The sequence below is a fragment of the Stegastes partitus genome, unplaced genomic scaffold (genome assembly GCF_000690725.1).
Source record: "Stegastes partitus isolate 25-593 unplaced genomic scaffold, Stegastes_partitus-1.0.2 Scaffold362, whole genome shotgun sequence".
NCBI classification, from domain to species: Eukaryota; Metazoa; Chordata; class Actinopteri; family Pomacentridae; genus Stegastes; species Stegastes partitus.
Window position 1 is genome coordinate 314,737 of NW_007578093.1, and position 24,139 is coordinate 338,875.

Genomic DNA, 24,139 nt, shown 5'->3' on the forward strand with positions numbered 1-24,139 from the left:
GCGGAGTTAGCGAGGAGCGTGGATGAGGACACCCGTTCCCTCCGCGAAACCCTAACACGGTGTCCCAGCAGGGAGGCGACCCCTGGGCCACAACATCACTGCACAGCTAGGGACTGAGTTGATCCTTTATTTTAGATTAGTGGTTACTTCATTCATTCATTCATTCATTCATTCATTCATTCATTCGTTCATTCATTCATTCATCCAACCTTTGCTGTAAGTCTGAGTACATTGAAGTGGAGTTCACTGAAGGAACTTGGCACTTTACAAAATATTAAAAAGCAAATTTAGTAAAACAAAAACATTGATTAGAGCATTAAACACAGGTAATAAACTAAAACGAGACGTGCTGGAAGTTAAATAAGCTCTAAATAAAAACCAGAACTGGCCACAGGATGAAAATCAGTCCAGCATTAGGTTTACTACAGTAGCAGAAAGAGCCACAGACAATCAGTGAGGTGGATCCACAAGAGTGAAGAAGAACCTTATAAACACATAAAGTCTGTCTAATGTTTTGTCTTAATGTAGTCACCAGGAGGGACACTTGATATTTAAACTCATAATTCCCAGATATCTGTAACGCTCTCAGAAACTCAGATGTGGCCACACAACATGACTATTGACAAATCTACTATTCATGGAGTAGCTCAGGGTTAAACGGTGCATGTTTCATTTGATATAAATGAGTTGATTTAGAACAACACAAGGAAAAATGATTGTCCAGGTTTAGAGACCATACTGGACACAGTTATTTTTGGTTTGGCAGTGGAGGTAGCTACAGGTACCTCAGCTGAGTATTTTACATGTTATTCTACTTAATACTTCCACTCCAGCACATTTCAGAAGGAAATCAGAACTACTGCTCATGTATGTGTTCACATTCTACGAATCTGACTTGTTCTTTTTTTTTTCTTGCTCTCAAAATACTAAAAATACAAACACAGTTTTTTCTTTTTTTTCTTCTTTTTTTTTAACAAGTTAAAGAAAGAAAAAACAATGTTTAACTACAGTGTTTTGAGAAGCATGTTTGAAGAGAAGTAACACTTTAATGCAGATCCTGATATTCAGAATAAATGCAGGCAGAGTGTAATCAGATTACACCTCAGATCTCTGTGTTAACAGCTGCACCATGTTTTCCTCCAAACTTCTCTCAGTAAATGTTTAAATAATCAGAAACTAAAGATAATATGAGATAAAACAGATTACTGCACCACAACTAGTTGTTTCTTCTCTCATTAACCAGGTTTATCTGTGAAAACGTGTGGATGAAGTATTTCCACCAGTTTCAGCTCTCAGCCTGGATCAGACGCAGCAGCAGGATGCTTCAGTTTTAGCATCTAATGGTGTCAGTTTGTCACATCAGATTAGACTTTTCCCTGCTACGTGTACTTGTCCTCGTAGAAGAGTATTTTTATGTTGCTGTATTGGTACTTTTACTGAAGTAAAGTACTTGAATACTTATTGGGGCAGCTCCAGCCTCTCTGGGTTCTCACCAGAGGTCACCATGTATCGTGACCTCTGCTGTGACAGCAACCAAAGCCGGCTTTTCTTTCTCTTGATGCAGGTGTGTTCAAGGACACCACAGCTCACCAGCTCTGTTATTGCTGCACATCAGAGTGAACGTGATGAGGAGGAGCATCGTGATGAGGCGGAGCATCATGAAACAGGCGCTCCTAAAGTCAAATCTGAAATGTCCGGCTTACAAAATATCACTATGCTATTACTATTTCATCATTACACAGTGGAAAACAGACAGCACATGAAGGAGAAAGAGAAGCTACATGTCTAATGATTAACACATATGCAGTTAATATCTTCTCTCGAGAAGTAGCAGAAGCTTTTATTTTGAAGGCTGACGTTGGGCTGTTGGAGGCTGGTAAGAACCTGAAGAGTGAACACATTTGTTGGAACAGCTATGAAGCCCAATCTTGAAACTTTCCCTGCTTGCTCAGACAAAGAGACCATGAGCGCTTCAGCTGTCGTGAGTCATTTAGCTGCAGCAGTTTTGCAGTACACATAGCAGGTGACTTCCCAGGATGCACTGGGCTGTTAGAGGAGCAGGATGCTGCACCGTCCCAGGATGCACCTGGCACCTCTCCTCAACAGTCCACTCCTTCAGCCTTCATGCTGTTATATGCCACAAACGTTGCGTCTTGTTTCTCCCGTAGTTCATGTGCTGTCCTCTCAGCAGGTCTCGGTTCTGATCCGCCCAAGGACTCACCACCTCCCCACGGTTTATTGTTGTCTGGTGCAGTTCTTCACCTGATTCTCTCCACTATCAGTTCCTCCCTCCTCTTCACCCTCTCTGAGCCTGGTTCTGCTGGAGGTTTCTAACACTTTTGCCAAAGAGCTGCTCACAGGTGAAGGTGGAATTTGCCGTGTTGTGGTTAGGCCTGACTTGGTTCGTGGCCCAAATGGATCTGAAATGCTCATCCACCAGCTGGAGTCAAAACAAGGAGACGTATGCAGCCTTCACCAGCATTATCACATCACACAATCAAGCATGTAACCAGCATTTTATGACACTATGAATTCCTCACAGTGCTAGAAAACAAAACAAGAAATGCGTAGAGAAGAGAGGACAGGTTAGTCTCTACAAAACTACTTCTCTCTTTGTGTCATAGTTCCTTGAAACTGGCCCCTTTCCCGTTAGAACGCTGTATACCGCTCATGAAGTGTGTGTGTGTGTGTGTGTGTGTGTGTGTGTGAGTGTGAGGATTAGTGTTTCACTTCCTTCCTCAACCTCCCACTGGACCAGAGCAGAGCAGCAGCAGGAAAAAGGAAAGCCTGTTTAATTACTGCAAATGGGAAAAGAAAGTGAGAGCGAGCTGATAGACTCCCAGAGACTGACTACGACTTTAAGCAGCACGGCCGCGTTTCGGAGGAAAACCTACGAGTCTGACAGCTTTTTACGACGAGTCTTAACATGTAGCCTGAACCTGCACAGAAAGTGAAACGACCTGTGATGACCCTGAACAAACGGCACCGTGACGCTCAGACATGTACGGCTATCTCTTCAGCGTCTTTTTCTGTGTCTGGATCTCACAGTCTGGTAAGTGACATGCTTCAGCTCCTATAAGTCTGGACTCTTACTCAAACTGAAACGGGAATCTTTACCAAGAGAATCATGCCAAACACTGAACATCCTGCTGTCGGAGCTGGACTGGCACAGACGAAGCTCTCTCTGAAGTAGCTCCACTGACTGTAACTTTGTTTTTGTAAAGTTTGAACACCTCTTTATAGCTCTTATAGCTTCTTTTAAAATTTCTATTCTATTTTGTTTTGAGGAGTCTCCATGTTCTCCCCGTGCAGCGTGGGGTCTCTCCGGGTTCTCCGGCTTCCTCCCACAGTCCAGAAACATGTTGAGGTTAATTGGTGATTCTAAATTGTCCGTAGGTGTGAATGTGAGTGTGCTTGGTTGTCTGTCTCTAAGTGTAGCCCTGTGATAGACTGGTTACCTGTCCAGGTGAACCTGCCTTCACCCTGAGTCAGCTGGGATACACTCCAGCCCCCTGTGACCCCAGTGAGGATTAAGGTGTAGAGATGATGGATGGAGTTTATTTTAGTCTAACAACATTTTGCTGCATAACGAGTGTGGTTTTATGAAATCTTTACGTAGACTAACAAACATATGACAGCATTATGCACTGCTGACAATCTGCTTAGATTTCATTGCAACAGGACACAGAATATCTCTCAAATCAGATTCTTGAGTCCTATTGTTCACACTGGGTCTTGCAGTGGTCTTTTGAAAAACATAAATAGCGACATCAAGCCATTGAGCACCAGTCTGTCAGCACTGCACCAAATGAAAACCTCTGTTATTTCTGTGCATTCTGACCAGTTGAGTTAAACTTCCTTCCTTCAGGTTTCTGCGCCGAGGACTGCAGCCAGAGTATTCTGGCAAAACGTGGGAGGTTTTCTGTGCCAGCAGGGGGCAGTGTGTCCCTGTCCTGTGTGGTCCAACACTGTGGACACACCTGGACAGGCACCTGGATGTGGAAGAATTCAACATATGAAAAGTCCAGCACTGTTCAAGGAAGTGCAAGGCATCATTTAACCAACGTGACGCTTTCTGCCAACCAAACCCGACTGGTTTTGGAAATTGTGAGAGCTGACCGACTAGATGGAGGTTCCTATCAGTGCAGCGTTGTCTGGGGGGGAGGCAACATGGAACAGGGACATCTGACAAACGTGAACATCACAACAGGTATGATGTCATATGTGTGCACATGTTTGCACAAACGCTTTAGCTAATTGCTCTTGTGCCTATTACTCTCGGTGTCTGTCCTCCCGTCCTACAGCTGTCCCCTCTCAGAGGCTCGTATGGCACCGGGTTCTGATCTGTGCTGCTGCTGCTCTCTGTCTTCCCATCGTTCTGGGACTGGCTCTCTGTCTGAGGTCAGAGGTGAAGCCTCAGCTGCTTCCCCCACCACAGCTGTACACGTCAGTGCAGAGAACGCCTCCAGGGCCTGCTCCAAAGCCTCCGCCTCGATGCCCAGCACCACACAAAAGTAAGACGTCCGTTCACAAAGGTGTGTCCCCACTCTTCTGCCATCAGCCTGGACAGTAGGACTGATCCAAAACACTTTCACCCATACTGTGTGTTTCTTATATTTTGCAGCTGGCCCCAAACCCCAGCAGAGGACTGAGGTGGGTCGACGTCCTGTCCGGAGATGGGATGGTGACACGTCCTCGACATTTCTCTGACCAAACTTAAATGTGTCTTTTATGCATTTCACTAACCTTTTTCTGTTATTCATAATGTTACAGATAGTGTATGCACACATTTCCCAGGATGCATTGAGGCAACAGGGAGCCACCAGAGAGTCTGACCAGGCCACTGTTTACTCAGCCGTCAGATTTTCCTGACAACACCTGACCAAAGCTGAGGCTCAACGATACAGTTCTGAAGAGGAGACACCGCAGCTGGACAGGAAACTACAGATCAATACAACCCTCGCCGGTTCATCACTTTCATTTTTGTATTGCAAGTTTTCTAAAAATGTTGTGCTTAGATATGCCACTGTGGTATTAATGTCTAACATGCCCTGTTGTGCGTCATATTCCAGAGCATACATCTGTATGGTGGATTAAACCACTTTCATAAGTTTTGAATGTTTTAACAGCAAATTTGTCAAAAACCCTTTTGTCCTTCCAGGAGCTGAATAGTACTGTCAACCACAGGGCAGAGTTTGTCATATTTTTGAGAATACAATTCTCTATAAATCAGCGTTGAGTTTGTGACTGGAACTGAAACCAGAGATTTCTGACTCAGTGCGAGAAGAACTGAACTTATTTGATAAATGTGTTGCTGTTCATTGTTTCCTCATATTCCTGACATAATCCTGTGTTACAGTCAGTACTGAGGAGTTTCATGATGTGTTAATATGACTAAAACTTCCTTATTGCTCCTTCTGCTATTTTGTTTCTGACTTTATTTCACGGACACAACAACTGTGGTTCATGTAGACTCCAGTCAGCGTGATGCCTGCAAAAGAGGATCTGAGCAGCTCCCGAATGAGCAGATTGTTATACAATAAAACTGACCGTCTAATGTTTGATGCTCTGCTGACCTACTTGTTGTGCACTTGAACTGAGTGCGACCTAAACAGATGTAGGAAGGCAGGAAACACGAGGGCCATGTGTGAAAGTAAAATCAGCAGTAATATTTGATGAAACACTGCATGGTAGCTCAGTGGGTAGCAATGTGGTTAGCATCGTTGCCTCACAGCTAGAAGGTCGCCGGTTCGCTTCCCGGTGAGGACACCCGGGATCTTTCTACGCAGAGTCTACATGTTCTCTCTGTGCAGCGTGGGTTCTCTCCGGGTTCTCCGGCTTCCTCCCACACTCCAGAAATATGTTAATTGGTGATTCTAAATTGTCTGTAGGTGTGAATGTGAGTGTGCTTGGTTGTCTGTCTCTAAGTGCAGCCCTGTGATAGACTGGTTACCTGTCCAGGTGAACCTGCCTTCACCCTGAGTCAGCTGGGATAGGTTCTAGCTCCCCATGACCCTAGTGAGGATTAATCGGTGTATAGATAATGGATGGATGGATAATAACAATTATAAGCTGCACTATAATAATAACGCCGTGTGAGTTTTTAATTCCATTTCAGAATTTACTTAACATATTCTAAAATCCCATTAATCCCACCTCATGATAGTGTAGTTGATGACTCACGCTGAGATCATTGTTTTTCTTTAACTGTACAGAAATTTGCATAAATGTCAATAGACAAAATGTAGTAACATAAACACCTCCAAAAATGCCTGTTTTGGAGGTTTTGTGGAGCAGAAATTAAGGAGATGTTACATCTACAGGCTGCACCGCTGCAAAGAGCTACAGAGATGATTTCACTGATTGTAACACTTGTGTTGATGACAGATTTAAATGTGCTGCAGGCGTAAAAATGTGAAACAAACTCTGCCTGTAAGTAAGTTGTATGTACATTAAATATTAAAGCACTGTGTGGAGAGCTTGCAAAAAAAAAACCAACGCAAAAATGACACAAAATACAACATTTTATTTTAGAATAAATTCTCAGTGGCACATTACATAACCAAATATACATATACATATGTTTAGACATCTTTAAATTAATATATTTCCTTTAATAATTTTACCTTATTAATCAGCGTACTCTGCAGTGACATTTTTACATGACATCAATGCAAAAGAATCGTTTCATAAATTAAGCATATTAACAGAGAAAAGGCTGCAGGGCGTTTTAGGCGATACCTGCTACAAACTAAATGACATCTGAACTTCCCGCTTCTGTCCACAGGATTTCTGTCCCTGCTTCACTTCCTCGAGGTAATCACTGGTCTACACTAACTGAGAATAGTTTCCTGGCAAGTTAAAGGTCACCTAAATTACAGAGGATGTTTGTAATTTGGGAGAACTGAGACACTGTTGAGTCCTCCTCAGCTACAGGAATGGTTCCTACACATTAAGATCACAGACGTTCTTCTCATACACCAACAGTTTGGTCACACTGGAAACACGTCAAGTGTCTTTCAACTTCTTCTTGACTGACTCCAGTTTGTGCGACTCCTTCATATTGTGTAGTTGAGGATTAGAGCAGACCTTTGGGCCTGTTGTGCTTGTGAGCAACTGGCTTTGCACTTTGCTTCTAAGAGCCTTTGTAAAAGCAACTAACAAGGCGTAAAATACAAAATGCCAAAAAACACAAACAAAAAAAAGTTTGAAGTTCACATTCAAGGTGTTTTTGCCAAAGGTGGTTCAAAGGTTCATTATAACCTGAAGCATCTTCTTCAAGTCTTCTGCATCAGCTCACATGCTGGGAAACTCTAAAACCCTGGAGACTTCCCTGTTCAGAAGAACCACCGAACACATACGCCGATACACTGAGCTAGCAAGCTTCAATGGGAGGTATCAGAAGGTGAAATGCTTTCTGTAAGTGCAACGTCTATTTTCAGCAAATGTGGGTGTTGGTCGGCTACCCACAACTGTGCTGTAACCAGATCCAGGAGACTCTTATCCTCTCACATAGTGAGAGACACACAGACAGACACACAGAACAGAGAAAGAACACACCAGTGGTGAAAAGGGCTTCTGATAGATTGTAAGGCGCAGCTTTGGCTAAAATAAGCTTGTGGCAAAATGTGTTGGCAGTGTCTCCTACTGAGCTAATGTTCACTAACCAAGCACTGAGTTCAGGGCTTTGGAGTGACCCTTGTAGATACAGAAATGCTGTCATTGGAGGAGACATGTCACATTTATAGTGCAGGAGTCACGACGCAGCAGCTAGCTAGGTTACAAAAGCATCTCCAAAATCATAGATGTTTCCTAGAAAAGCAGTTATATATGCAAAGAGCAAGTTCAGCTCCTACAGTGGAGGAAGGAAACGTCCACTTCCAAGGCTTGCTACCGAACACCAATCAGCCACAACACCAAAACCACTGACAGGTGACATGTACATATTGATCGTCTTGTTACAATGCAGGGTTCTGCATGAAAACCGGGGGTCCTGGCCTCCATGTTACTGTACTCTGATGCACACCGTGAACCTAAGCACTTGTCTGAACCAAGCAAACCCCCCCCAGTGGCAGCGATCTGCTCAGGAGGCCACCAGCCTCCAGACTCCTACAACCCAATCCGACTGAGCGTCCATGGGATGTACCGGGACATCCTGATCAGAGCCTCCACAGGACCCAGAGGATCCTAGGTCAACATCCCCTCCACCTCCCCCCCATACCCATTACCACCCCATGTCCACCTCCCCCACATACCCACTACCACCCCATGTCCACCTCCCCCCCATACCCACTACCACCCCATGTCCATCTCCACCCCCACACCCACTGCCACCCCCATGTCCACAACCACCCCATGTCCACCCCATGTCCATCGCCACCCTTTGTCCACTACCACCACATGTCTATGCCCCCACGATCAGGACAGTTGTGGCAGCAGACGGGGCCTACACAGTAATAGCCAGGTGTTTCAATGCTGTGGCTTATTGGTGTAAGTCTACTGTGCATCAAATGTCTGCACAAGTTCATTGGTGTGTCTCTGTGTACTTTTTTTTTAGGCAAAAGAGGAACTGTTACCAGACATACCGTCCAAGGGCAAAGGCAGAAGGGAACATCCTGACGTCTGACTAATATTTCCACTGAGCACTCTAGAGCTGACTAGATAAAGAGAATCAGTTTTACTGCTTTTCATTACCTTCATGGCTCTCGATTACACAAGATGTCTGAGGAAAAGTCTTGCTCTGTCTACACTCACAGCATCACAGCCATGCCGAGGCCTTCGGGTGATGTGAACAATTAACAACTAGGATGCAGCAAGTGTTGACAATTTTCTGAAGCTAAACGTTGGTTTTAAAATCATTTCTGCTGCTTCTCGGCACTGAACGCTCACAGTATTGTCAGCTGGGTTATAGCGTGGGGCTCTGGTGCAGTCAGTCACCTTGTCAGATTATCCTTGGCTTAGGAAGTGGTTCTACAGTGATTCTGTGGTTGTTGTGATTGTTTCTTCTGTTCTTCTTTATTGTTGCAGCTCCGTCAGCCTACGCTGTCCCTTTGTTGTGCAAGTCTGTTTTTTCTGCTCCACAAAGCTACTCGGACTGAAAGAGAAGAGAGAGGCCAGTTAGAGGAAAACCTGGGCCTGTTACCCAACACCAGCGTTACTGTTCAGAGACACCAGTGGTCCACAGATAATGAGATGTGCTTCAAACACACACCAGGGACCTTGTTATGGCCCCCCGCATGCAGCAGTAATGCTCCGAACTCAAACGTCACGTATGTTTCTGGAGTTAGTCCTGTTTAACTCGCACTCAGTAACAAGAAAATAAAGCCAACAGGCAGACTTTAAAGTAAAACTTACAGTCGTAGATGAGTGGCTCATTTTGTCAAAGCGGAACTTCAAGTTTGACCTCGGTGATGTCTTATTTTTCCCATCTGCAGAATGTAAATGAGGGGAACAGAACAAAGGGAACGGTCCTTTCAATGCAAACCTATGGCATTCTGTTAAAGCTGTGACAGTAAGGTCTGAATGCTGCAGGTCTACCTGTTGGACTGCGACACATGATGACAGGAGTACCGGATCCCTGGCTGTCGACACTGAGGGCAGGGCTGAAGGCAGAGGAAGAGGCTATGGATGGATGGCTGGCCTGGGAGGAGGTTAAAAGTGAGGTTAATATGGAGGAAGAGGAAAGAAGAGGGTCAGTGAAACAAGGAAACTGTGTTTTGCTGAAGTTGAATTAAAACTCTCTGTCAGTACAGTGACTCTCTGGTACCCCTTTTCCACTGAGCTGGTTCCAGTGCTGGTTTGGAGCTGGTGCCTGACTTAGCATCAGTTCTTTGCATTTCCACCACCTAAGCACCGGCTCCAGGTTCTAAGAACTGGTGCTTTTCAGGCACCAGCTCTTTGCTGGGCCAGAGCTAAGCACCAAGTACATCAGGGGCTGGGGGTGGGTGACCACCGAGACCGATGAATGAATGGGACACACAAGCGATGATTTGTGTCGTTTTTCACCAGGATGTCTCTGGTCAGATGTATTGGAACGAGTCCAGGGACACACAGAAGTTCTGCACAAACTGTTCCGCTCATAGAAAACAATCCGAATCAGAATCCGAATCAGCTTTAATGGCTAAGTACGTACACAACATACAAGGAATTTGGTTTCGGCTGTTGGTGTCGCTCTAGGAATTTACACGAATAATAGAAATAGGAAAATTTTAAATTTTAAATTTTAAAAATAAAACAAAATAAAGTAAAACAACTACATAACCTCATGAGGAAAAAAAATCACTCGGTTTCATCTCAGCCAAATCTGACATCAGAATGCCCTGGTTTACTCTTTTCAAAGTCATCTTTGGTCGAACACCGGTCTGAGCACCGCAGCCACCAACAGCAGCTAGCGCAGCTTGCTATGTGGGGCGTTCAGGGTACATCGTAAATTGTAGAGTCTATCGATAAGAAAAATGTTCAGCAAGTCATATGTTTTGCCTGTGACAAGGTGGGAAGTATGAACAAATGAGAAAGATGGTCACACCGGTAACAAAGTCAGTCTGGAGTCCTGTGTGGACGTCTGTGTGGCGCCAGCGTTGTTCGGTAAATGGACTACGTATGCAGTGACGTATGGCTCTAACTTGGCTCCTGGCTGATGGAAAAGCAACCGGTTCTTAGATTGGAACCAAGTAAGCACTGAACCTAGCACCTGGTTCTTCTTGGTGGAAAAGGGGCGTCAACATTCACATGAAGCTCCACAAGGTTCTTTAACACATTTTTAAAGTTTAAATGTTGGTGTAAATCTGTCACATTTCAGAAAAGTCGTTTTTATGCTTTTAAGACGCGACTGCCCAGAGCTTCCCTTAGCATGAAGTGTGACAACAGGAGAACACAGGGAGCTTGAGTCTGTTTTATATATATCTGTCTCTTTTGAGGAGAGCCAGGCTAATGCTGTCCCTGTGTTCAGCGTTAATGCTACAGAAATGAGAACTGTATGGGTCTTCTCACTTGTTAAAATATGCTGAAATGCTTTAATCAAATTAAAATGTAACGAGGACAATTAAGTCTTTGCTTTGAACCCGTCAGACTTGTGATAATCGTTGTGTGCTTCACTGCTGTGCCATGCATCAAACCACACGGTACTGTTTCCTCTGGCCTTCCAGCTTCACTCTGACAGTTTAACAATGCAGACTGCCTCTGTGCAAACCGATCTCAAGCTAAACGCTGAGAGCAGGGACAGTGACAGCGTTTCTCACATAATATAAAATAACACTGACAAGCAGTGTCACCTGATAGCAGACACAACCATTATACTAGATGTGCTGACGTCCAACACTCTTTTCTCAGCAATTATAGACGTTCTCATCCATGAGGCGCTGACACCACTAACAGCCTGACACTCTGACGGCTCCCTCGCTTCCAAACACTCACTTCCTCTTTTCTCTGTGGTAAAGACACGCTAGCAATAACAGAAAGCAGGACAGAACTCCCATTTTCCTCTCAAAAACTTTGTTTGAGGAGCGTTTGAACTCACTGTGTCCAGTTCCTCCAGAGCTTCTGTCTCTCCGGTGGTGCTGCTGAAGCTGCTGGTGCTGGATGAAGAACGGGAGATGTTGGGCCTGCTGCTGCTGCTGCTGCACTCCTTCAGCTTGATGAAGGGTCTGTGGAGGACACCAGTTCATTTGATTACACACTTATATTAGCCTAGAGAGGCCACCTTTGCCCTCAGCCAGCAGTGAACTCAGCTCTCACCTCTCTTTGTTGGTGCAGATCTCAGGCGAGCTGGGGTTGGAAGACGTCTCCGACCTCACCTCATGTGACAGTGGGCACATCTCTGCCAGCTTCTGGTCGCTGCAGACAGAAGCCATGACACTAATAAAAACCTGCGACCTGACAGAATCACGACATCTAACGCAACGAACACTGACCTGCGTGAGTGTTTGTCTGATGGACTTTCTGTGCTGGAGTGCAGACGTGGAAAGAGTCCAGACCTCCGTTTCACTGGGCTCTTCAGAGGAGACTTGGCTGACAATGCAGGAGGCTGAAGGCCACAGATTACAGATGAGTGTTGCAATATTTTACATCAAAACTTGATTTAAAATCACTGGAAATTGTTTAAATGCAACATTAAATATTCACGACTAAATAACAATTAATGATAAACTTCATTTAAACCTTTCAAGGAGTGAAGCTGCTTTACAAAAAGATCAACAATAAACCTTTAAAAAAAGACAATAAATCATTTAAAAATAGGCTAAAATGACATAACAGAGAGTAAAATACAAATGCCAGTTTGTACAGGCGGGTTTTCAGAAGCTTAATAAAACTGAGCCTTGGCTGAGTAAAAGCTTAGGCTTCCCTTGGTTTTAAACCTGGACTGTGAGTTTCTAACTGCGTTGACTTTTAATGTGAGGGGTCTGGTGCAGAATTAGGAGTCAACAGTTCTGAGATGTAGCGTTGAGCCAGACCCTGTCAAGGTTTAAAAGTAATCAAATATAAATGTAATCGGATGGAGCCACTGGAGGGACTCTCTGGGTCGAGTGTTGGTCAGTAATCCTGCTGCTGCTTTCAACCAGCTGTAGAGAAGAAGTTTAGGGTGCGGATGAAATGAACAAAACTCAACATTTCAGTTGAGTAAAACCATCCAGACTGTCTAAAAGACAACTGATCAGCTTCATCATCAGAGGTATAGTTTGATCAGACACTGCCAACAATCTCATCAATCATCAGATTTTGATTCAAATGTGCAAAACTGTTCAAACTTAGCAGAAAATACGGTGTTCAGCTTCGTCTCTATCCCTAACATTAAGCTGGTTGAAAAATGATGTTTTATGGCCTTTTAAAGGTCCCATACAGCAAAATCCATCTTTATTGTGGTCTGTGGTTGTTATAGGTGCGACGTAAAAAAAACTGTTCAGACATGAAGAAGTTTTTTTGTTGACGACTTCACCACAACAGGATAGTGTTAGCACACTGAGCAGCTAATCTGCCAAACAGTTTGATCGTCGTCACAACGATGTGTAAATTGTAAAGCTGAGAGACAGTCAGAACCTCTTGGAGTGGTTTGTGATAAACAACACGTCTCCTCTCAACTCAACCGGGGTTCACATCTGTTTGCTGTTCTGCTGCCCTCAGTGCTCACAGGTGCTTTATTTCAGAACAGCACACTTCTGTTTCCAGACAGTAACATTAGCATGGACTACCGGCCCAGTAAGACTACATGTCTAGCCACTTCACAACACTGATGTTAGAACAGGACTGTATCCGAGGGTTATGCTGTACATTCAGGTGAAATCAACCATCTCTGCGCTCAATGTGGAGCCTTTGAGGCAGACACTCAGAAACATGCCTCAGATGCAGCCTGTTGGAACCAGGCCTGATTCAGACGTCAGTAACGAGGGCTACTCTACATGATGCCCTGATTAGACCAATCATCCTTCTGCCCCCTGACAGAACATCATCTCTCTCTTCCGTTATTCACTCACAGTGAAAGTGCTCTTTGTGCATTCGCTGGTGCTCTGCGGCAGTCCTCCACCGCTGAGGCTGGCTGGGACCCCTCCTCCAACCCCGGGGCTCCTGTGGCGGTGCGACCCCACCATGGTCTCCATGGAGTGGCTCCTGACCCGCATGGCTCTCTGGAGCAGACAGAGGCAAACAGGTAGTAAACGATGGTGGCAATGCAGACGCATGGAAGCACAGAAGGCAGGCAAGAGGGACGGCAACATAAAGAAGACTTTTAAAGGCAAAAATAATTTTCTTATATGGATTAGAGGGAAGACAGCTGCTACTGCATAATACAACCACCAGAGGGCGCAGTTCACCAAGGGATGGGCCACCAACGAGTGTTAACTCACTACTATACAGTTGGTTCATTGGTAATAAGTATCAATAAGGCTTATTCTTCATTTCATAATAAATTCATGTCAGTAGCATTAAATTCAGATCAAACGCAGACATGATTTCACTTTGTTCTCTGCTGCAGATATGATGTCATGCATTTGAGGTCAGAGTTCTTGCAAAGCATAAACACAAACAACTTAATATAAATTCTGTTTTATTAATACGTGGTAATCGCTTGCATTTACAGTAATACAGAGAGGTAATACACAGCAGCTGCTATGACAGCAATGAGAAAGGCGCCCCCTGGGACTGACTGCAGGAAGTGCAAAGTAGCGGTCCATAATGCCTGCGAAAAGGAAGAGAGCCAAACTGTCACATAGTCACACATGCCATCATCTCACACACATGCAGACGGAAATTCACATTTTAATGGTCCCATTAGCATCAATTAGCCTTCAGCTTAGAGCACGGAGGGGCGGGAGTGGCGAGGCCGAGTTAGACGGCCAGTCGAGGAAACAGAGGAGACAAAGAGAAGCAGGCGTCGCATGTATGAGCACTGCAGCGTTTAGTTCATGTTCACACGTCAACAGAAGGCAGCAGCGACCGACCAACAGAGGTTCAGCACCTTCAGGTGTGGCGTGACATTTAGCTGACCTACAACCCAACACCTCCACTCTTGTGCCATAATGGCGGTGATTAAATAAATGTCACAGCGCTGAGAAATGAGGGCATGATGTACTCTTGTAGGCTTCATGTTCACCTTGAAGGACTCCAGCAGACCCCCGTGTCCCCCGTTCTCCAGCTTGTCCTCCTCGCCCACCTGGCCCAGGCCCAGCGTGGCCTGGCTCTGCCGGTGCAGCTCGTCGAGGAGGTTGTCGAGCAGCGCGGCTCGTGTTCGTCCCTGGAAATCAGCAGACACACATAAAGCCATGTAGGAGAGCACGGGAGGCAGATTCAGAGATGGAGGGCCTGCTGTGGTGTTTGAGTGCAACTGTGTGAGCGTGTGTCACCTCTAGTTTGGCGAATTTGTCAGATTTGTAGCAGGCGTTTTCAGCATTGATCAGCTTTGTCAGCAGGAAGTCTCGGAACTCAGGCCCCTGGAGAGAAAGACAAGGAGAGAGGGGGAAGGAGGGGAGTTAGACGGTGAGGAGAAAAGGTGCAGAATGTCGACACAGGAAGGCGACCTTCATCAGCATCACACGGGTTACACCTGACAGCTCGTCTCTGCTCCTGGTCTGCATCATGTCTGACTGAGGAACTGAACCTCACGTCAGACGTCTCTTTCCAACGTAGCTTCATCTCTGAATAAGACACCTCACTCTGGTTCATGTGTTCAGTAGAGATTACTGTTTTTAGTGTATATAATGGCATTTGTAAGAACTCAATGGAGCAACTTGTGAATAGAACAGTATATTGAAATGCATACTCTTATTATTGTAATGTTGTTCAAATATATGGAGTAATATTTAAAATGATGTTGTTTAGGGACATACACTTATTTGCCTTCAGGCAGAGAGCAACAGGAACGGGTAACTGAATACCATTCTTATACCTGCATCCAGTTAGCTTAGCTTAGCATAAAGCCAAGTCAAGTCAAAATGCTTTTTACAGTAAAAACAGGAAAGAGAGCCAAAGTTAAAGAGCCCATATTATGCACATTTACAGGCTCAAAATGTTTTGTTTTGTTTTGTTTGAAAGGTTTACATGAACATCCAAAAGCATCAACTGGGCTCTCCCAGAATCCTCCAGCAGCACTCTGGAGCTCACTAAAGCTGCATTCCTTTGTTTAGAACAACAGTTCTCCGTTTTAGGGGGATGATGTCCTCACACTACTTCTTGGCCGGGACTGAAGCAGTTGCCAGGCAACCAGCAGAGATTGCAGGAAGTTGCTGGGAGGTGAGTTTAGGTACCTTTGCATAGAGCTGCTTCTTCTTTCCAGTTTTCAGGCTAAGCTAAGCTAGCCAGCTGCTGGCTTCAGAGTCGCTGCTCAGACATCAGACTGCTGTCAGTTCTCCTATAACTCTCAGCCACAGAGCTCAGCAGTGCATTTACCTGGATGGTGAACTACTCCAACACTCAGGTGTCCCCCACTAAGTTATTCATGGGTCTTAAGTTTAACAATAATTGTTTATTTCTGAGTCACGTGCTTCACACAGAGTAGGTATCTCTGTTAAATATAGCATAGTCCATGTCTGAGATGTAGTTTCTTTCTAAATGCACCTTTCTTTCCTTCTTGCATCGTGTGATTGGCTGACAACAGATTATGTCTGTTGTCAGGAGAATAAAGGAGCATTCAAACTTTTTCATAACATCATTTTTAAAATTTGGACTTGGTGAAGGAATCAATATATTCCAGTCAAAAGGCTAACGTGAGGTCTTGAGTTCTGGGTTCTCAAGTCAAAGTGTTGAGCTACGTCCACATTTGAATTATTTCTCAGTCCTCAGAAGTCTGGCTGCTGCTGAGAGAACACCTGTGTCCCTCACCTTCTTGAAGACCGCTGGGTTGGGCAGAGCGGGTCCAAAAGGAGGCACGTCTTCTCTGGCTGTAACAGAAACCTGTTGGCATCAAGCAAAAACGGTCACATACTGTTAGTACGTATTTCAGGACAGTGCAGGGTTAAGGCTGTGAGCAGGAAACACAGGAATCGTACAACCGACTCATCCTCTACTTTGTTGTTTACATGGTTCGGTTTCCTGCCCAGAACAAACCAGTCCTGGTTCAGGTCAGAAGTAGCACCATGTCAGCACAGAACTCCGGTGTGTACCTTGTATGTGGTGTGCTCCGTACACGGGTTCTCCGCCTGCACCAGCACATAGGCATGCAGAAAGTTGGAGGCGATCATGTCAGGAACAAACGGCGTGGCCTCTTCCTGGAACACTGCAGCCACAATATCGTTTCCTATGTGCCTCTTCCTTTGGAGCTGAAGACAAAAGAGTCATGAGTTGACCTCAGACGTTTAGAAGCACACAGCTTCTGGTTCTATAAACCTCTGAATGCAGAAAGACTTTATTTATGTCTGAGGAGGATTTAAGAGGCTTCACATCAAAGAGAAGTCATTTGATTTACCATTTAGCCATAGCTTACATGATAGCAATTTAGGTTTTTATTAGAACAGCACAACAGGCTGTCAATGACCAGACCGAACCACTTTCATTTGGTACTAAATCCATCATGCATGCGGTGTCACAGTAATAAATCCAGAATGAAGCCTGATACCTGCTGAAAGTCGCCCTCAGTGAAGGGAAGCTTAGTTGACACATGGAACATAATCTCTCTCTGCCTGAAGACGGTGTAGACGGATTCAGAGCCGGTCTGTCCATGGGACACGTCCAGCCCTCCGCGGAACCTGTCACGCCATCAAAGCGCATGTGTCATGTTCTCAGTGTGGTCTCCAGCCGTCATGTATGAGATAAGGTTCTACTGCGTGCATCACATTAGTCTCATTTCAACCAGCTCTGGTGCTGTCCACTGGTGTTCTGCCGTAACGTGTCAACGACAATTCAAAGCCTCCCTAACAGTGAACGTGACAAGTGTAGTACTAAAGAAAAAAGCCTACGAGACAATAAACAGGGCATACAAAGCTCCTATTACTTGTCCATGTGGCACTTTCTTCCCTCGGATCTGTTTCACTAAGCAGTTTATCTCCGTCGCATGCTGAGTCCTAAACAGCAGGACAAATTGCTCCAAGGTTACAGTAATTAAACCCCGCTATTTTCCTCTGCTGCATCACACTCCTCCTTCTCTCTATCTTGTGCATGTTACTCAGTTCTGCTGTTTTCCCTTTTACACCGCGTCATTCTGCTTGTTTTCCACTGTTACCCTTTAAAATCCTGGAGGTCGATGTTGTCTCCTAAGATACTGAGAAACTCCTTGAAAGCAGGCGTCTCCTCGTTGTTCCCAAATAACTCTTCCTCTGACGTCTGCGAGGCAAACACACACATAAACAGTAGAGGAGACAGAAAGCAGAGGTGACGCAGTGCACACAGGCAGAAGGTGTATTTGAGGTAAACAGGTGCTGCTAAGTCGCTCACCTGTCCAAACTTCTGGTAGATGACGCCAAATTTGAACGTGTTGTTGACCTCGTGTTCGTCATAGGCCACTATCAACTGAGATCCCTGTTCAAAGACAAAACCGTTACTTCCTACTCTGTCCTGATGGCTTTGAAACACTTTCCATGAGCTGCAGCAGTTTGGAAACATGCTTTCTCTCCTCCAACTTGCTGCGGGGCAGTTTCCTGGGCCCTGGTTATGTAAGGCCGACATGCGACAGTTTGTGGCAGCGATCCTGTCGCTGTCTCTTGCATACGGAGTCACAGATGGGTTTTTTCCTTCCCTAAGGCCCAGGCTGAAAGCATGCTCCATCACCCTCCTCCACCAGGCCTCCAGGAGGAGGAGCAACATCCATCACGTCCATTTTACAAAGTTGCCCTCTCATCTATTGGTTTTTGAGTAATTGCCTTACGAGCAGGGCAGGTGTTAGAGAGGCAGGGGGCTCGGAGGGTCAACACTGATTGGTTGTTTTTTCTGGTTGGGTTAAAAAGTGAATGTATGTGTAGGGTCATGTGGCAAAAACAACTAAAAGCATCAGTTAAACATTTAAAACAAAAATGCCCCGGGCATTAAGTGATTGCATGCAGAATTTATGAAAAGTTATTCATGAAGGTTTCTAAAGCTGTGCAGATATTACTGAATGTAACGTTAGCATTTATCTGCCGGCAATCACAGGTAGCTCAGGTCAGCTGGACTAGATCTGTTGGAGGACAGAGGGCAGACCGGCCGTGATGAGGCCGAGCTGAAGACAAACTCACCCGAGGATACAGGACCGGGTTGAACTTCAGCCCTGTGGCATCATCACACAACAGCTGAGAGGAAAGGAAGAATAACGGATATTAGACTGACATCTTGTGAGAGAAATCCCCTCATCTGCACCAGGAAGCGTCTCAAACAGCTAAAGCTAACAGAATGTACTACTTACAAATGTATTTAGGAGCTAAAGTGGATTTCTTGCCTTCTTTACATCTTAATAAATCATTGATGTACTTTGCTGATTTATCATCAGAGCGTAAACCTGTCCTCCATCACTGAGTCGCATCAGGGCAGAAACCATCACACGTATTCAAGGATAATGTTTAAAGATGAAACAGACACTTTTCTGCCTTTGGATTGTTTATCTTGTTCTCTTTTATTAAGTGAAACATGGACTGCATAAACCGCTGTGAGTCTTCCCAGGCTGGTAAACAGGAGCCAGGGTTGGTCCCATCGGTCATCGGCAGGTCTTATCACTGGTCAGACAAAGCTTCATCGTCTTCTGAATGTTTCATCACAACGACTAATAACTACAGAGCAAAGTTTGATGGCGTTTGGTTTCATCTTTATATATATTAAGATGAAACATCAGGGAGAGGTTAATAGTTCTATTTATTTCTTTGTTCATTGTGTTAGCTGTTTTCTGGTACTTTATTGACTAATACTGTGTCTGGTGTTTTTTAATGCTCCCTGTGACCCAGCCTCCGTGGACCAAACCCAGCGCTCACAGCTGCCGTCATGTTTTGAGCGAAGTCCACAGACAGCCTGCTGTTCAACCTGGTGTCGTGTCTTACCTTGGCGATCTGAGGCACGCTGGGCAGCTGGCTGATGCCGGCTAAAGAGATCCTGTCGTGAACGGTTTTGGTCCTCGACCTGCAAGCGAACAGAAGGAGCAGCTCTGTTTGTAGGTCTGTTCGGAAATGTGTGCCATCAAAGAGATTTTGTCATTTTCGATAGTAAGTTCCCAAAAAGTTCAGTCCTTGATCCCTCAAACAGATGCCAGAGACTCCCAGAGATGCTCAGAACACACAAACGAGGCAAACAAATCCAAATCTACTGGAAAATAACGGCTAAATAGTTTTCTGCTTTTATATTTTAATTAGAAGAACAGAATAGAAAGTTGATAAACTGGCAAACATCATCTCGAAATCTACAATGCAACAGTTAGATTAATGATTATGCCTTTCAAGCTAAATTATATTTATTTCTCCCTTTTTACTTTACAGAAAATGTTCTATATTATTTATACAGCACTTTTTCTGAAAGCTCATTTTGTTCTTTCAGCTCCCTGGGGGCTGTGCAGAAGTGTTTGTGAATAATTGGTTGATATTGTGAACTTCTATGTGAATAAATTCAATTAAAGGGTTTAAAATCAGTGGTGGAGTGAATATGATCCGAGAATGAGGCTCTTATTTAACAATCCTGAGCGTGTGTCCATTTAACAGATACTTATTTTTTTTGGAACAAATATGGCCAGAATATTCTGTTTCTCATCTTTTTTTTAAAAAATTGGATTTGATTTCTGTCTTGGGGGAAATTAGGTGAAAAGCTCTGTTCATGCTGAGTTTAGCCTCCACAAGTGTGAGCAGAGAAAAGGATTAGTGCAGGCTGGCTGTTGCTAAATGTGGTGATGCTGTCAACCAGAAGATTAGCCATCACCTGGCTGCAGCCCTCTGTGGCGCCCACAACAAACCAGGATGCGCTTGTTTTTCTCGCCTGTTAATGAAAATGTCACCAGCTATGACGGCAGCAGAAGCCGTCCATTACAGACACACAGGTCAGAGTTAAATATGACGAAGACAACACAGCGCTGCCACAACAGAGAAGCTTCTGATGGAGAGAGACGGTGTCCAGGTAGGACTCATTTATTATCATTCTGACTTTATGATTTCATCGCATTGTCAGTCAGTCGGTCCATTCAGCACAAATCTATGCCATGGACAGACATCATGTTCCTCGGTGGAGGGATCTCCTGACTTTAAGGACGTCCCGACGCTTCCTCGAGCGCCACCATGACACATTCCTGTTCCCCCTCCAGCATAATTTACATCTAACACTAGTGGCTGTCAGACTTTATAGCAGCCGGCAGTTTATGATCAGATCAGTGAAACTAACATTTAGCCTCAGATGCTATTTAAATGCTTTTCTGTCAAATGAACATGTTCAGTTCTGTTATGACAGCTGCTGCTGTTGTAGGCTAAATTAAAAACTATAATCCTCGGTAAAGAAAATCCGGAAAGTCAGATAACAAGAGGTGCTTACAGACAAAGAGAGCAGCATGACGGAGTTTAAATCCTGAACTCCAGAGCAATGAAATACGTCCAGTAAGACACTGGCGGTGCACTGATCTCACCTGAGCATGATGCGCAAGAACTCCTGTCCCTCAGCCTCCTCGTGTTTCAGGGACATGATGAGGTTGCCTATGCTGCTGCCAGTGCAGTAGTAGTTCATGTGCTCCTGGGTGCAGAAAGGAGGGTCAGGCAGAGTCCGGCCCCAACACAACCACACAGCTGTAAGCAAACGCTGACATTAACGTGCACGCAGACCAACCTTGCCGAGGAAGTGTTTGCGGTAGGCTCGGGCCGTGCTGTTGCACTCCAGGCGATAGCTGTGCCCCCCACCAGGGCTCATGCCCTCTCCTCCATCCTCCTCCTCACAGAAACTGGACTCTGATGAGGATGGGGTTCCTGCTGGGGCCTCCACATCCTCAATCCAGTAACCCCCAAACTGAGGCAGGATCACCTGGGGGTACGGGCCACCCTTCTCCAGGACCTGAGGACAGACACGATAGAGACAGGAAGAAAAAACCCAAAATCTAATGAATCAGAAACAGGGCTTTCATGTGCAATGCTGGTTAAGAAACAAGAACAAGAAGTTTTTAAAGATTTAAATAGCTGGCCTTTAGCTTTACATGTTTTATCTGCTGTCAGGAGCTATGAGCTAATGCTCCACAGCAGCAGGGTGTCAGTGTGTGTGTTGAATGTGACGTGTCAGACACTCACATCTTCTATCCGTGGATAGGGGATGTAGTCGTCCTGGAAACAAGAGGACACACACATCATTAAAAGACCAACATTAGCTGAAGTGAACTCCACTGACTGTTGCCACAATGATAAAGTTGCACACAGACACAAACACAGACACAAAACAGCAACACAACCTATGATGCTAAATGGACACTCAGGAAATGATGCAACAGCCTGAAATGCAAAGTCATCAGCGACCATCAGTGAGGGTGCGTCACCCCGTCATGGTGTCAGCGCTGCTGTGTGCCGTTGGCAGTCTGCTAGCGTAGCGTAGCGTTTGACCTCTAATACTGCTGAGGCCTGTCTGGGAGCTACAGCAGCCACTCATCTGTATTCTGCAGCAGCAGGAGTCAGGACGCTGGCAGGATCAATTGACAGTTGGAGTTCATTCAACTTATAATCAATCAGATCAGGAGGTTATTGATTTTGTACTCTCAAGTCCCTGTGAAAAATCTGACAGTGTTCACCGGGCTTTGAGAGTCCCTCACAGCAGACAGCTCAGACCCAGGAGCTGAAGCAGAGATGGAGGACAACAAGGAGAAGACTGGAGGCCACACAACCACACACACTAATGAGGTCCACAGAGAAGACAAGAACAAGCGTGCATCCAGTCACCACCTTCCACTTTTTGGTCTCTTCAGCTTTCGGGACCTGATTAGAGTCCGATCGCAGCATGAGGACGGAAAAACAGCAAAGGTCAGAGAGCAAGTCCACTTCATTTATGTGCATTTAAAATGATGGAACTCTTGTTTTCAGGTTTCACTGTCTCAGAAGTCAGATGACAGCTGATGAGCCACACACACACACACACACACACACACACACACACACAGGTATTGCAGACATCATCCTCTGAAGCCTGCCTCCACTCATGCATCACTCCACTCTTCATGCTATCATGTTGGGACACTAAACCTGCTTCAGTCTTCACTGTGTCTATGGAGACATGAAAACCAACCTGGCACACACAAAAAAACTGACCAATTATGAAAGAGGCCCAGAGGAGCAGGTTGTCTACATGACAGAGCATAAGAGTGAGGAAATAAATGCATGTGTGGGGATTCAGAGTCTCCACATACGCTCCACTGTCATCACTGCCGCTCCCACCAGGCACCTCAGTATACACATACATACATATACATATACATATATATACACAGACACACTAGACATCACATCCACTTCTGAGGCTAGTCTGTAGTGGTTTGGTCTGTTGATGGAGCAGCTGTTACACTCAGGAGGGAGTCGCTGTCAACAACATGAGAGTGATCACAAAAGCCTTGTTATTAGGCTTCAATTTCCAGTCTGACGGAGATGAAGAGAGGATGGAGGAGGAGGTGGAGAGCGGACGGAGGAAGAGGAGGTGGAGAGAGACAGAGGAGGAGGAGGTGGAGAGAGGATTGAGGAGGAGGCGGCGGAGAGAGGATGGAAGAGGAGGAGGTGAAGAGAGGACAGAGGAGGAGGTGGAGAGAGGATGGAAGAGGAGGTGGTGGAGAGAGGACAGAGGAGGAGGTGGAGAGAGGACAGAGGAGAAGGAGGTGAAGAGAGATCGGAGGTGAAGAGGGGACGGAGGAGGAGGAGGTGGAGAGAGGATGGACGAGGAGGAGGTGGAGAGAGGTGGAATCAGGAAGAGAGGAAGAAAGAGGGAAGAGAGATGGCAACAAAAAATGACCTTCATCATGACATGAGCACATGGAGGGTCTGATGTGCTGAGCTCAACAACTTGAGTTTAGGCTCACGGTGACTATAAACATGTGGCGCCGTTAGATCGGCTGCCGTCCACCAGTCTCACTGTTCATGACTCCACTGGCCAGGTTGTCCTGCTCACCTCAGCCTGCATCTTCTGGAAGTCATTACTCAAATTAACAGGCGTTCTTTAAAGGTGGTCTTATAGCAGCAACAGACCTGTCCATCTCTCTCTCTCTCTCTATGTATATATATATATAACATGCAAATATTAAATGGACAGTGTTTTCATGAGCAAATGGAGCACTTGCTGAGGACAGTTTTCTGATAAACTTTTTAAGAGACGGACATTATTCTGATAAACTGTATTCACATATTAATGTTGGTAATTGCATCAGCTTCATATTGTGTGCAATTAAATCTCAGATTTCTATGTTAATTGATTTAAAAACTATATTCCAGTTGTATTAACCTAATGGAATTATAATTTAATTCTTCTTTAACGAGGTCAGAGGATCTGTAGGTTGAGTTTCACAGGAAATAAACCGCCGACCATGCAGGTGCAGGCCAAAATAGAAAATGAGTTAGCTGAAGTGTCCTTGAATTAATTTATCTCTTAAAAGCTCGTACATGAGCAGAACCACGTCCAGCTCCACGGTCGGCCCAGCGGCTCTCTGCTGGGGAGCTTGTTCAGAATTATGGTCATTTTTTAAAAATATATTTCAAACTAGTAGGGCACCCCTACAGCTCACTAGCTGAACGGCGACCCATGAACAGGCTGTAGTTAGCTATAGTTAGCT

The 24,139-nt window shown here is 45.1% G+C and overlaps 2 protein-coding genes and 1 long non-coding RNA gene across 6 annotated transcripts in view; 1 reads left to right on the plus strand and 2 right to left on the minus strand.

The window, feature by feature from the left end:
* Positions 1 to 2,730: 2,730 nt before the first annotated feature.
* LOC103359263 (uncharacterized) lies at positions 2,731 to 5,423 on the plus strand. Of its 2 annotated transcripts, none has more exons than XM_008284505.1 (5): positions 2,731 to 3,052; positions 3,869 to 4,210; positions 4,305 to 4,535; positions 4,625 to 4,653; positions 4,774 to 5,423. In XM_008284505.1, the coding sequence occupies exons 1-5, from the start codon at positions 3,001 to 3,003 to the stop codon at positions 4,870 to 4,872; spliced, it is 753 nt and encodes a 250-aa protein (XP_008282727.1). In that variant the 5' UTR covers positions 2,731 to 3,000; the 3' UTR covers positions 4,873 to 5,423. The 2 variants fall into 2 exon arrangements, with proteins under 2 accessions (XP_008282727.1, XP_008282728.1); XM_008284506.1 differs by having other exon boundaries at positions 4,305 to 4,514.
* Positions 5,424 to 6,506: 1,083 nt separating this feature from the next.
* Positions 6,507 to 8,295, minus strand: LOC103359264 (uncharacterized). The gene is made up of 2 exons (XR_520299.1): positions 8,263 to 8,295; positions 6,507 to 8,208 (listed from the first exon to the last, which is right to left on the minus strand). It is a non-coding gene; the product is annotated as an uncharacterized LOC103359264 (long non-coding RNA).
* A 662-nt stretch (positions 8,296 to 8,957) lies between these two features.
* The window catches only part of rap1gap2a (RAP1 GTPase activating protein 2a), an 84,435-nt gene continuing 69,253 nt past the window's right edge, over positions 8,958 to 24,139 (minus strand). For 2 of the 3 annotated variants that reach the window (XM_008284510.1, XM_008284507.1), the window contains 20 exons: positions 22,272 to 22,304; positions 21,630 to 21,662; positions 21,178 to 21,399; positions 20,981 to 21,084; positions 19,422 to 19,500; positions 18,630 to 18,683; positions 17,854 to 17,937; positions 17,642 to 17,742; positions 17,039 to 17,168; positions 16,587 to 16,742; positions 16,306 to 16,377; positions 14,832 to 14,918; positions 14,582 to 14,722; positions 13,467 to 13,616; positions 11,910 to 12,022; positions 11,734 to 11,832; positions 11,516 to 11,642; positions 9,538 to 9,640; positions 9,355 to 9,428; positions 8,958 to 9,094 (listed from right to left, as the gene is read on the minus strand). In XM_008284510.1, coding sequence (XP_008282732.1) covers positions 9,086 to 9,094; positions 9,355 to 9,428; positions 9,538 to 9,640; positions 11,516 to 11,642; positions 11,734 to 11,832; positions 11,910 to 12,022; positions 13,467 to 13,616; positions 14,582 to 14,722; positions 14,832 to 14,918; positions 16,306 to 16,377; positions 16,587 to 16,742; positions 17,039 to 17,168; positions 17,642 to 17,742; positions 17,854 to 17,937; positions 18,630 to 18,683; positions 19,422 to 19,500; positions 20,981 to 21,084; positions 21,178 to 21,399; positions 21,630 to 21,662; positions 22,272 to 22,304 — 1,971 coding nt within the window. In that variant the 3' untranslated portion in view covers positions 8,958 to 9,085. The remainder of the gene's footprint in view (positions 9,095 to 9,354; positions 9,429 to 9,537; positions 9,641 to 11,515; positions 11,643 to 11,733; positions 11,833 to 11,909; positions 12,023 to 13,466; positions 13,617 to 14,581; positions 14,723 to 14,831; positions 14,919 to 16,305; positions 16,378 to 16,586; positions 16,743 to 17,038; positions 17,169 to 17,641; positions 17,743 to 17,853; positions 17,938 to 18,629; positions 18,684 to 19,421; positions 19,501 to 20,980; positions 21,085 to 21,177; positions 21,400 to 21,629; positions 21,663 to 22,271; positions 22,305 to 24,139) is intronic. The other variant, XM_008284509.1, reaches the window with a different exon arrangement.